The sequence below is a fragment of the Xiphophorus hellerii genome, chromosome 2, assembly GCF_003331165.1.
Source record: "Xiphophorus hellerii strain 12219 chromosome 2, Xiphophorus_hellerii-4.1, whole genome shotgun sequence".
NCBI lineage: Eukaryota > Metazoa > Chordata > Actinopteri > Cyprinodontiformes > Poeciliidae > Xiphophorus > Xiphophorus hellerii.
In genome coordinates, this window is record NC_045673.1 from 22,134,062 (window position 1) to 22,147,078 (window position 13,017).

At 38.8% G+C, this 13,017-nt stretch overlaps 2 protein-coding genes across 2 annotated transcripts; one reads left to right on the forward strand and one right to left on the reverse strand.

Annotated features, from left to right (window-relative positions):
- Positions 1-11: 11 nt before the first annotated feature.
- LOC116736010 (interleukin-17 receptor A) lies at positions 12-5,335 on the reverse strand. The gene is made up of 11 exons (XM_032588223.1): positions 5,130-5,335; positions 5,015-5,036; positions 3,951-4,085; positions 3,593-3,711; positions 2,826-2,943; positions 2,549-2,596; positions 2,309-2,454; positions 1,573-1,641; positions 1,414-1,483; positions 1,228-1,314; positions 12-1,145 (listed from the first exon to the last, which is right to left on the reverse strand). Exons 1-11 carry the CDS (start codon positions 5,250-5,252, stop codon positions 211-213), a joined length of 1,872 nt encoding a protein of 623 aa, XP_032444114.1. The 5' UTR covers positions 5,253-5,335; the 3' UTR covers positions 12-210.
- Positions 5,336-7,890: 2,555 nt separating this feature from the next.
- On the forward strand, positions 7,891-12,760 carry LOC116736020 (troponin I, slow skeletal muscle-like). The gene is made up of 8 exons (XM_032588232.1): positions 7,891-8,058; positions 8,936-8,964; positions 10,046-10,049; positions 10,152-10,199; positions 11,701-11,832; positions 11,912-12,001; positions 12,090-12,260; positions 12,349-12,760. Exons 2-8 carry the CDS (start codon positions 8,954-8,956, stop codon positions 12,433-12,435), a joined length of 543 nt encoding a protein of 180 aa, XP_032444123.1. The 5' UTR covers positions 7,891-8,058; positions 8,936-8,953; the 3' UTR covers positions 12,436-12,760.
- Positions 12,761-13,017: the final 257 nt, after the last annotated feature.

Consider the following 13,017-nt stretch of genomic DNA (forward strand, 5'->3'; position numbering starts at 1 on the left):
GGGGGGGGGGGGGGGGGGGTGTATGGGGGTTTTTAATTCTTCCTGTCACAAGAAACATTTTAGGAAAAAATTTTAGGAAAATTAAAAGTGGACTTTAACCCCAAACCGGCCAAGGATATAAATAGCGTTTACCCTGTAAATATCACACAACAGATTTATATGATTCTCCCTTGAAATAAATGGGGAGGTGAAAACCTCCAGGTAATCTTGTTAAAGCAGCTGAATGCCCTGTACAGTGTGAGAGTTGAACTCCAGCGTTGAGCCCATTTCATGCATTTCAGCCAGCTGAATCTTTGTTTCATTTATTGTTACCACACTGTTTTGGATCTCCATGTCACTGATGAGTTGGACCGAATTGAACACACATGCTAAGTGGTCCGTAATTCTTATTTTCTGTTCATCGCATTCCTCTGTGGCCTCCAGGTCCTCCAGCTCGGAGCGTTCCAGTAACTCCTCCTGGAACCAGTACGGATGCTCCAGCTGATACTTGCGAAAGGCCTCTACGGCATCTTTTAGGGCGCCCCCTGAAGGACACTCGTGGTATTTGTCCTCCGAGAGCCCGTTGATTTGCTTCACTCGGCCCGGTTCGTGTTTTTCTGTGTTCAGGATTCTGAAGAAGACCTCCTCAAATTGCTTCATCAGCTTGTAGCGCACTGTAATCTTGAAGGGCAAGGGGATGTCTTCTTCGGAACAAACGTCATCAAAGTACGCCACGATATACTTTTCAAACGACGCCGACCGGATAAAATATGGCGTCAGGAGCGTGAGGGAGGGAGTGAGCGTGTCACCGATGGGAGAGAGAGCGTCCTCTCTCAGAAAAACCTGTTTGCCTCCGCACATGGCTCTCCATTTAGCTTGGACTCCTCTGGAGCAAAGAATTAATATTTTATCCGATGACCTCTCGATTTGCTCTTTGTGCCACTCAAGCCACTGGATGCTGCCCAGTATTCCCAGTCTGGTTGAATCCAGCAGGTCAACGACCACGTCTGTGCCACATTTTGCCGCTAAGAAGGCGGAAAACTTCAGCACGATGTTCTTATACAACAGATGGTCGAGGGAGTAAATGACGAGGACACGTTTTCTCTCTTGAACGTGAAAAACTTCCGGTTGCTGCTTGTCAGCCGAGGCGGGAGTGACTGGAGCCGCTGAGATACAAACTAAAGTTACCATTTATTTGTTAGAGTCTCCTGTTATACGTTTTTATAAGTGCATTTAAAGGAAACTAACCTTTGCGAGATGCTTTCTGGAGTAAATATACAAGAACACCAACAAAGATTAACATCGTTCCCAAACAGATCTTTATAGATCTGCTGCCTGTCATTAAAGGAATATCAAGAAACGAAGAAAAATATTATTAAAAGAAAAAGATGAGCAAAAATATTACATTTGAAAACTTACAAACATGAAACTTACTTTGACTTCTTGTTATGTTTTTCTTAGCACTCTCACAGTTATTTTTGCAGCCAATGAAATATGGTTGGATCTGTAAAATAAAGTGAGATAAACACTTAAAATGTTCTCACGGCAGAAAGTATTGTTTCATTAATATTTGGCTCTGGAAATCTGACTCACCGTTACTTCATATTGTGACAGCCGAGACGAAACACACTCCAGCGTCACATTCAGACGCGTCCTGTTTTCCTGTTGATTTACCAAACAGAAAATAATTCATCCTACATAAGGAATATAAGAGTTATTACACCAATCTTTTACTTTCATAGACAATATTCTTACAGGGGCATCTAAAATAAAACAAAATAGTTGCTTAAAGTTAATTTATTTCAGCAATTTAATTCCAAAAGAAAGACCTCATACATTGAGTAATAGAAGGACGGCAAAAACAGCAAATATCTCTAAAGGGACCATAGGGATTAAATTTACCTCAGTTGTTGTTAACAACTGAAATAGTCCACATCTACACAAAAGTTTAATCAAATCTGTCAGTAGACCAAGATCAGATTAAAATTTTAATCCTCTGCCTTTTCAGTTTTTCCCCCCAAATGCTAAGATGTTGATTTCAATCAAAATGCAAAATTCACTTTCAACTGAAAAGAGGATTTTGGGCCACTGAGTTTAATTCCAGCTATTTAATCCACAGTCAATTGACTCTCACCAAAATGCCCAAATGGACTTTACTTCACAGTCTTCTCCAGGCTGCAGTTATCTGTGTTGCTTGTGTGGCTTTTACATGTTTTCCTCACACTTAACTTGAGCAGCATTAAGAAGCTACTATTTTTGGATTTAATTATGGGAATGCGTAAACTTTTATAGGATGTATTTTATCAAGATGCGTCTGTGGAGGTGCTACCTTATTGACCAATTTGGAACAATTTACACTTCCACTCTGGATGGAGACCAGGTAGCTCTCTGAATACTCCGCCGAGTCAAACTCCACGATAATCGAATCTTTCTTCTCAGTGAACGCAGCAGCTATCCTGGGAATCCATAGACTACCTAAATTATCCAAAGACAAACAAAATCAGCTGTATTTTAGTCCTTGAGCTCCCCGTGTACCACATTTGAACTCAAGAGAAGATGAAACATTTACCCTTCTCCTGGCACAGTTGGGAGTTTTTGATTCTGGGGTCTTTACATCCTGGAAAATATAACAACTGATTAGAAGATTTTATATTTATTGCTATTATTGATGACATTATTTAACTATTATTAGTTGTAGTAGTGGGAGACAAAATTTTGTGACATCACTGGACTGCAGAATCTTATGTTAATAAAAAATAGGCATTTTTCTCTGTTCTAAATTTGATTCTATTAAAATAAAGCTCATTCAAAATAAATGTCACTGTCTCTATGTAAAGGCGAATCACCTGGTACAGGAGTTTGGTTCACAATCCTGTAATGTCCGATGTCAGGTTCAGGGAAGTGAAACACTGTGATGGTATACGTATGGGTCGGTTCTACCACAACATCCAAGGAAAAAGTCCACTAGCAGCAATAAACAAAAGGAGAAAGAAATAGTGATACGATCAAAATGAATTCTTAAAATTTCAATCAGTTTAATTTGATATGTAACACACAGTCAAAGTTTAAAAAAAATGTTTTTTTCTGAGCCCACGTTCATGAGAGAGAAATATTTCAATAAGACCAGAGACAGAAAACAGTCAAATTACACTCAAAGATTTTCTTTTATTTCTTTTGTTATTTTTGTTGAGTCAATACAATATAGAAACTGGATTATTTCTATAATAAATAAATTATAAATACAGACCTGTATTTCTCTAAAACAATAAAGAAAAAGTAGAGTGCCAGGCCTTCAAATAATTTAAAAAGAGAAGTAAAACATCTGTTCTCATATTTTAAAATATGCCTAAGCGCTGTTTTGCTAAGGAGCCGAACAGAACAGCTTTAAAAGTAATGTTTTATCAGGAAGCCAGACGTTCTATGAGAGTCAATAGATGGCAAAGGACGTTAAATAACCAAATGGTTTGATTATTAAAATAAAAGCTGTGTTTTTGAAATCCTCCTCAAAGAGACCGATAGAATCGCAGGAGAGCATAAACCCGATCGTGGAAACAGAATGGTATAAAACAAAACAGTAAGTTTGATGACAACAGAAACACTTGCTTGCTCTTACCCTTTCCTCCTTTGAATTTTCCATATTCTTAACAGAGAAATGAATCTGCTCACACACACTTTGATTTGTATTTTCATCTCTGATGTTTATCTCTGAGCCACGAATTGCTCTTAAGGACCCTGTGAACACACACACACACAAGTGCACAGCTCATGAGGAAGTTTGTGACTCTTTATTTTGCTCCATCCAAACAGGGTACATAATCAAAAAACAACAACAAAAACTTGTTGTTGTTGTTGTTTTTAACAACACAGATTGTTAAATCTGTGTTGTTAAAAACACAGATTTAACACAGATTTTTTTTTTTGTTTGGACAAAAACACAGATTTTTTTTTTTGTTTGGACAAGACTTACTCACCGTCACTTCGTAGTTTCCAAGCCACATTCACAACAGGAGCTGATCCATCCTTGCTGATTTTTATTTGTACAGAATCCCACTCTGGACCAGTAGAAGCTTTCATCCGAGGAATCTTTTCCATGTCTGAGCAGTTGGCTGACATTGGAGGGTTTTATATTACTATATGTCATCCACTGTGGCTCTTAACAGTGTTACATTTGTTGAGTGAGGGGTTTCTGGATGTTTGTGACCTTTTGCTACTTTACTTACTTTAAAGTAGCAATATAATCCATGTTGTTTACTAATAGAAACAGGGCTGTGTGGCTCCACACAGCCCTGTTGTTGTGTCATATTGTTTTGTGATTTCTAAAAATCTAAAAAAATGACATTTCTGTATATCTTGCTTTAAAAAGCTACAGTCCCATCTGAAGAAAAGAAAAGCCTCATGCTGGTATTCCCCTCCCATTTCACTGAGTTTATATTATAACGTGTCAGTGTTGTGCAGCATTGGTTTTGTGCCATACATACATTTGGAAATATGGTCCCAAAAGTAAGTGCTTTGTCAGGCCATAACACGTTATTATCGGATGGGAGATTTTACCCAAGCCTGGATTATTTCTTTAGAAAAGAAATGCCTCTGTCCCTAACCCTAGCCTCATTTCATCAAGTCCTTGTTGTTCCATCAGTGGAGTTTTTTGGTACCTTTCTCCTGACAGATTAGATGTACGATTACGATGTACGACCCACTTAACATCTCTGCAGCAGTCAGAAAAACCCTAAGATAGTTCAACTTTATCTCACATCAATCAGGTTCACTATTATCAAGTGTGTACTCTCTCAAACATGGTGCAAACTTTTATTTATTTGGGTTATTCCATATTTTTTTCTCTCTGAATTTCTTAACTGAATTGTACAGAATAAATGTCACATTATGGGTGGAAAGGGACAATAATTTAGTATGGTTTCATCTTTTTACATCACAAGAACCTTTATTAACAAAGATGTACAGACGTTTAGGAGGCACTGTACATTTAAGTGACCAGTTTGTCAATGGTTAAACAATTTAAAGCAAAAAATATACTTACAAACTCTGTAATTGTCAAGGCCCTGCAAATAAAAGAAAACATACATGCTTTTGAGTAATGCTTGCTCATTTCAGTAGAACCATCAGTAGATTTGAAGGCAGTATTTAAATCTCACCGTCTGATTGCAGTCCTTTGTCAAAATCCTAAGAGATGACAGTGATGTTGATGATGATGCTTTGAGTCCAGCCATCACACTGAAAATTAAAAAAGACAAACTGATCATTATTATGTAGATCATGTAGCTCCTGAAAACTTTACATTTATATTTTCAAGACAGTGTGGAAAGCTTCAAGTAAGACAAGAGCTCAGAGTTGTCGGCTGTCAGCCTGTGTTATTTGTCTGATTTTTATCACCTTGTGACTTCTGAATAACACAGGAAGGAGGTGTTCGCAGCTGTGGTTAATGACTTCCACTTTCATAGAAAAGAAAGCACTATGTGACTGTCTTGGTTGTTACTCATTTCTGCACATATTTAATTGTTTTTCATCACTGCAGAGTGCACTGTGTAAATTAGTGCCAGAGGGCACATTTAGCTCTGAAGAGGCAGCCCCACTAGAGGGCAGTAACTAACATATTTATACTAAGAAGGTGATCTGATTTTACAGGTCAAAACGATCTTTCTTATTCACACTCTGAGCAAAATCAGAAAAATAACAGCATGACTGAGTTAGGAAGATCAATAAAGACATTTTTCAGAGCTTTTGAGATTATGACAGCTAAATCTATTCATTCTTCCTTCCCAGTGCCTTGCAAAAGTTTTGAGGACCATGACAAGTTTCACAAATTGTCATGGTGCAGCCAAAACCTAACATGTTTTATATTAAGAAGCTTTATGTTGCATCAAACACCAGGAGTCAAACATGTTGCAGTCACAGACAGCCCGAATGCATAGTATTTAGTTAGTTCACGCTTACTGCAGTACAGGAAGTTCCACATATTGCATTGCATCAGCAAGAAACTGGAACGTGATAAACCTACACTACACACACTATCTGATCTTTAGTGAAGAATGGACAGGAGTGAGTTGGTGAAAGAAAACCATAAGAAGTTCTGTCTGAAGTCTGGTACAAGACTTGGAGAACTGAAACATGGTGATGTTAGCATCCCTCTGCAGGGCTGCCTTTCTTCAACAAAGACAAGGAAGCTGGTCAGAGTTTAATGGAAGATGGATGCAACTAAACACAGGGAGCTTATGAAGGAAAACATGTTAGAAGCTGTATATTAGAATGACCCAGTCAAAGTTCAGACCTAAATCCAATTGAGAACGTGCCAAGAGATGTGTTTGGAAGCCATCCATCCATCCATCCATCCATCCATCCATCCATCCATCCATCCATCCATCCATCCATCCATCCATCCATCCATCCATCCATCCATCCATCCACCTCATTTCAAAGCCTTGGGGTCTCCTTCTAGTGAAGCCCTCCAAACGGAGGCACCCACAGGGCATCTTGATGCCTGAACAATTTCAACTGACACCTTTTGATGGGGAGAAGCAGTAGCTCTAGTTTCAGCTCTGAGGTTCCTAGATTCAGGAACTGCAATCTGGAAACTTGTACTTTCGGCATGATCCATATTTCCTGACTAAAGTTGAGGGTTGGAACATTGACCCACTGCAAATCAAGAGATCTCTATCTAATCTGATTAAACTTGAACTATTCTGCAAAAATAAATAAATAAAAATTGATAGTTGCGGTAAATGTGCCTCTGTATATTTTGGGATTAGAGGGACTGATAGTAGGGGTGCACCGATTGCAGTTTTCTGGCCAGTAACCGATTATAGATTATTTCAAAAGCTTAACCTGCCGAATCCGATTTTGGCCAATACCATTTTTTTTTGTCTGAAATGTTGCTCAATATAACAAGGAAGTTGTTGAGTTGGCAACAGTGAGGTCACTATTGTTAAGCTCACAGACACAACTTGGTGGGCCGGTCTGTCATTCAAACCTTTCTCATCGGAGAGCAAAAGAGGACAGGGTTGATTCTTAGACCTTTTCCAACCTAGATAAGAACAGTGGACAAGATCAGCTTCATATGTAAAAATTTCCCAAAATTAAAAAAATCAGCACCAATCAGCTGGCCGATATAAATAGGTGCATCCCTAACTGATAGCAAAATTTTTAAAACTTGTGTCATTTCAATTTTAGAATAGAACATTATTTTGCTCTTGAGAGTAACCACAGGATTTTATTTTATTTTTTTATTTTTTTGGTTGTAACGAGACAAAATACAACGGGTGTGAATAACTTTGCAGGGGACCATGGAGAGGATAGCACTGTGGCTGTGGGAAAGTGTTAATTCTTATCGCCTTGTCTCTGAGTTATTCTGTCTCCTACTGGACTCTGTGGTCAGATGTATCACATGTCACCGGACCGACAGATAGGAAGGTCTTTTGAAACCCTTTCAGAAAAAAGGGTATGGGCTATCTCCCTCTACATAAGAGGTTAATCAAGGCAATTATAAGTTAGATCAGAAGGGAGCATTTAACCAAAACAGTGTTACATTTGTTGAGTGAGGGGTTTCTGGATGTTTGTGACCTTTTGCTACTTTACTTACTTTAAAGTAGCAATATAATCCATGTTGTTTACTAATAGAAAACTGTAGCATTCATACAGCATTTGCCTTTTTTGTTGTATCTTATACTGTACCATTAGCATTAAAAGCTTCCTCAGAACAACAAGTCTTTGAAACAATCCTCTGGCCTCTGCTAGGCAACACCATGCGACCAGTTTAAAAGGAACGCATGCTCCGAGTTCATGGCCTCTGGAAAGAGAGTAGCTCAGCTGTCATTGCAGAGACGTGTGAGGTGTGTCCTTGTGCGAGACAATCACATGAAATAATTGGGTCACGGGTTGAGGGCAAATCAAAAAGGCATTGTGGATTGTGATGTGGGAACTGTCAGGTGGACGGGGGTCTATTTTAATGAGCCAATAGCATCATTGCTTTGAATACGCAGAACTTTCACTATTTATCATAAAGTGCTTTTCCTTCACATGACCTACAGCTAACCTGCTGGCCCGTCTGTTTTTCGCTCATCGTCAAAGGTAAGCGCAGCAATCAAAGACCTTTTGTCAGTAGAAAATAGCAGTCAATTAAGCTTATTGTGAACACTGCTTAGAAAGCTCCAACTAGCATTGTGAGACGGAGAGAAGGCAGTGACTGCAGCCCAGGAATCTACGTAACATTATCTACAATATTTGCCTGGGTCATGTCAAGTCTAACTTTGCTTAAATAATGAAGGCTGCATTCCCTGAAACTTATACTGTGCTGGTATTTATGTATGAGATGCACGCACAGGTCGTTACTTCTGTCAAGGTCTTTATGTGACTTTTTGAACATGGCAGCCTAGTTTTGACTTTCACCTCCAGCTACTTTCTGAATTCTCGATCGCCTAAGTCAGCCAGCGCAATATGAGACTAACAAAATTATGGTTATTGATATGACAGCTGATAATGATTAACCTTTATAAAATGGTTGGCAAAGCTGAAGACTATTTATGGTGCGAGCTCCCTTTAAGTAGTGTGCTTTTTTTGTTAAAATGTGCCCTTCACTGTTAGAAAAACAAGAATAGAAATAGACAAAAAAAAGCAAATATGAAGGCATACATCTTGTTTACATACTGCAGTTCATTTGTATCTTGCCTGGATTCATCAAACCAGCGATAGCATGCAGCACTCAGGAAAGAATGGTGACAATGTGGTCAAATATAGCTGTACAACAGGCTCCAGGCTCCACCTCAACTCTTTTTAACAAGTGCCAGGAAGAGAACTGAAACTTATTTCAAAATTAACAAGATTAAATACTTGCATATAGAATTAACTCACATGAAATACTAAAACATCTGGGCCATAAAATGGTTCTAATTGAGACATAAATGTAGTGAGTTCAAAATGGTTGGTGAAACACTTTGTCTCTTCTCAGGAACGATACACTGCTGTGATGTCTGAGGGGTGAGTAATAACCTCATAATTTCTTCACAATTAATTACAGTGCTCCAAATAATACTAAAAAAAGAAATGCAACCTAATGTGAGTATAAAAAAGTGTTTTCATGCCCAAAAGAGACTCTGAAAAATCACTTCAAACCTTTTTCTACACACAGTGTTAAGTGTATTCTGTACAGTTGAAGTGAATTCAAAGTTAAAATTAAAAAATGAAGAAGCAAAACATAAGAATACCCCACATTTGCAAACCCTTAAAATGAATGATTTGTTGAAGCACCTTTTGAATTAATCTTCTTAAGCACACAGCAAGCATTGCTGTGTGCGCTAAAAATAAAGTTTGGATGTCCTAACATTGTTTCTCTGGCATTTGCATCTTTTAGTTGAAGTTGACAGGTTTAGATAATGACAGGTTAAAAAGGAAGGATAGTACAGCCAATGATAAGGGTACAAAAAAATCCCCAAGTATCAAATAGAAACAACTACCAAAAACTGGAATAAATATGGAACAACATGGATGCCACAAAAAACACGTTTTCTCCTTAACTAACGAATAGGTAAGATTGATAAACTGGCCATTGATGGCAAGAATGAATCAAATTTCAATAAGGCCTGGTTGTGTTGTGCATCTTGCAACTATTTCCGGTGTCTTTCACATGCTTCGACTACAGCACAGGACAGAATTCATGACACTAAAGTCTGGCTAAAATTTTCCCGAACCTTGTGGGGGAACTATGTAGTAAATGTTTTCAAATTAAGATGAGGCAAAGTGAAAGGCTACTACCAAAAGGGCCTTTAGCAGAGTCTTAGTTTAAAGTTGTACAGACTAATGCAAATAGTTTATGGCACTTTTTAGTATTTTGTTCTCAGATTTGATTGTTTTTTAGTTTAATTGAATGTCTTAAATGTATGGAAAAAGTTTTGAAGCAATGAATCATTGTCTCATGTTACTCAATGAAGAGTTACATGAGAATAACTGTTGGCTTCTCTCTTTTTTTATTGCTTTATTACATGTTTAAAATGACTATTTCTGTGGTATTAATTGTTTTTCTTCATTTTGTGATGGTTTTTGATCTTATGTGATGATGAAGACCGGTGAGTCACAATGTTATGAAATGAAATGTACATAAATCACAATGGAAAATAATTCAGAGTAAGTGATGCAGAAACCTGCCATGTTTCTTTTTTTAATCATAGAGAAAGCCAAAAAGGAAATTTGCAGCCACACGTCGACTGCTAATAAAAGTAAGTCTTGTAGCTCTGAAAGCCATATTTTTCCAAAGTGTATAAATGATGCCCCAACACAATCTCAGGTTTGGAGCTCTTGTTTGATGAGTGAAACATGATTTGCTTTGTTGTTTACCTGCAGCTAAATGTCTCTCTTTCCCAGATATAAATAAAAACTGACATTTCCTAATATCTGGAAAAATGCAGCTGAAAGAATAGTCATAATTTTTAAAAATAAACTCTTTGTTTCAGAGATTTGTCCGCATACAAGTCTAGTTTCTTGCGTTTATCAGGTGTTGGGTCGTGGAGTTAGCAGCCTAAGTCAAACCTTAGGCCCAGACTTCCCTCTCCCCAGTCACTGGGACCAGCTCCTCCGGGGGAATCCCAAGGCGTTCCCAGGCCAGCTGAGAAACATAGTCTCTCCTGCGTGTCCTGGGTCTTCCTCTGGGTCTCCTCCTGGTGGGACGTGTCCGGTACACCTCACCAGATGCCTGAGCCACCCCAACTGGCTCCTCTCGATGTGAAGGAGCAGCGGCTCTACTCTGAGTAGATTCTGACTGAGATTCTCACCCTATCTCTAAGGGAGAGCCCAGACACCGTACAGAAAAAAACAATCTTGACCGCTTGTGTCCGTGACCTCAACAAAGCTCACGGGCTGTGACATTATCATGTGGAGGGGTTTGAATGTCCCAGTGATCCTAGGAGCTATGCTGTCAGGGTCTTCATGCCCCTGGTACGGTCACCCAAGACAGACAGGTTCTAGGTGAGGAACCAGACAAAGTGAGGCCCAAAGACCCCTTATCATGCACACAATCACTGCGTACGGATACTCCCTCATCCAGGGATGCCCGATTGACCCCTGGAGCTCAACCGGGCACAGCCCAAAGAGGAGACGTGGGTCTCACCACCTGTGAGAGGGGCCAAAGCAGAGTGAGATAGGTTGTGACCGAGGGCGGGGACCTTGGCAATCTGATCCTCAGCCACAGAAGCTGGCTCTTGGGACATGAATCATATCAACACAGAGATTAAATGTAATACAATTAGGCTGGCACTTCAGCAAGTGCTAAAAAGTGAGTTGCATCTGTGTGAGTTAAATTATGTCCAGTCAAATATTTTGTTGGAAAACAAAAGGGTATGTGTCAGAACATTATAGTAGCTTTGCTAACATAGTTATTGTTGGAGCAGCATATTTAGAATGAATAAATAAATAAATATGCTATTATGAGAAAACTGTTCATGTCGGGGGAAAAAAGCACATCTATGTTAACATTGATAAGTACCATATCCAAATCAGTAAAGTGGAGCTTGTAGCAGCAAGGAACGTGGATTTACTTACTTTGATGCACTTTACAGCTCATGTGATTTTAGAAGTGTGTATTGTTTTGATTCAAGCCCATTTCTAAATGACACAGATTAGTGTCAGCAGGAACAATAATCAAAACATTCCAGTTTTACAATGCTTTCTGAAAGTCCCAGTTACGTTCACCAGCTCTTTAACTGTGGCCTCATTGTATCTTAGGGTAAGCTGCTGAAGAAGGCAGCTTCTATGCTGGTTGCTGAAAGTCAAGAGAAAGAACTGGAGAAAGAAAGAGTTGTGAATGAGAGCGTTCCTCCGCTGAAGCTGTCAGGACTGTCAGTCCAGGAACTCCAGGTAATCTAGCGGAAAATACTGCTAAGCAACGCGTCACTATTTGACATCCTTTTGACTGCATCCTCTCCTTTTTTCACAGGAACTTTGCAAAGACTTACACCAGAAGCTGGACGTCGTTGACGAGACGCGATACGACATGCAAACTAAAGTTGACAAAAATGAGAATGAGGTACACAGAAGGTTTGAGTCACGCTTTAATCGGTAGTCATGCGTGTAGACGTTGCTGTCCTTCCTAAACGGGGTTGTGTGTTTGGTAGATTGTGTCACTGAAACAGAAGATCATCGAGTTGAAGGGGATGAAGAAGCCCAGCCTGAAGAGAGTGAAGAAAACCACAGACGACATGCTGGGCGCATGCACGGACGCTACCAAACTCAAGAAGGCCGACTTCAAGGCAAACCTCAAGACAGTGAAAAAAGAAGACGATAAGGTAAAATGCCAAAAATCCACGCAGATATAAAAAGATGACAAAATTGCCCTCAATCATTTATTTCTGTTTTCTTTTCTTCTTCAAACAGAAGGAAGAAGTGACCGACTGGCGTAAGAATGTGGAGGCCCTCTCTGGGATGGAGGGCAGGAAGAAGCTATTTAATGCAGGACAATGAAACAATGCACATATTAAATAATCAGTAATTTCCTAATGCTAACGTTACAGGATCGCAATCGTTGGGTGAAATCATATTGTGAGCATTTGAAAAGTTTTAAATTTCATGCTGAAATGAAGCGATTATAGCAATGTTTAGTCGTGATTAAATGTAAATTATGATACCACTGCAGAAGTAATAGCCATGGTTTAATGCAAACTGAGAAAAAAAAGAAAAAAAAAAGTTTTATGCTATGGAAGTGCAGTATTTGTAGTGGACAGATGATGGTGCTGTCTCCTTATTTGTAATACACATTAAGCTGAATAAAGCACCATGACCAAATGTTTGAATTCTCTCTTTGTCTTTACTTTTTTAGTTTTGAAAGATTAATCACTCAGTTTGACCATCTAGATGTCCTTTTTTTTTACTAAACCTTTACAACTGCAGTTGTCTTAAGGCACAAAAATAACTTACTGTTCCAAAATATTGAACTTATGTCTTTCAAAATCAAATGCATAACCAGATTCAGAAGATTTTCAAATACGTATGACTTTCTCTGGGGAAAAAGTTTGATATATATGTATATATATATATGTATTTATA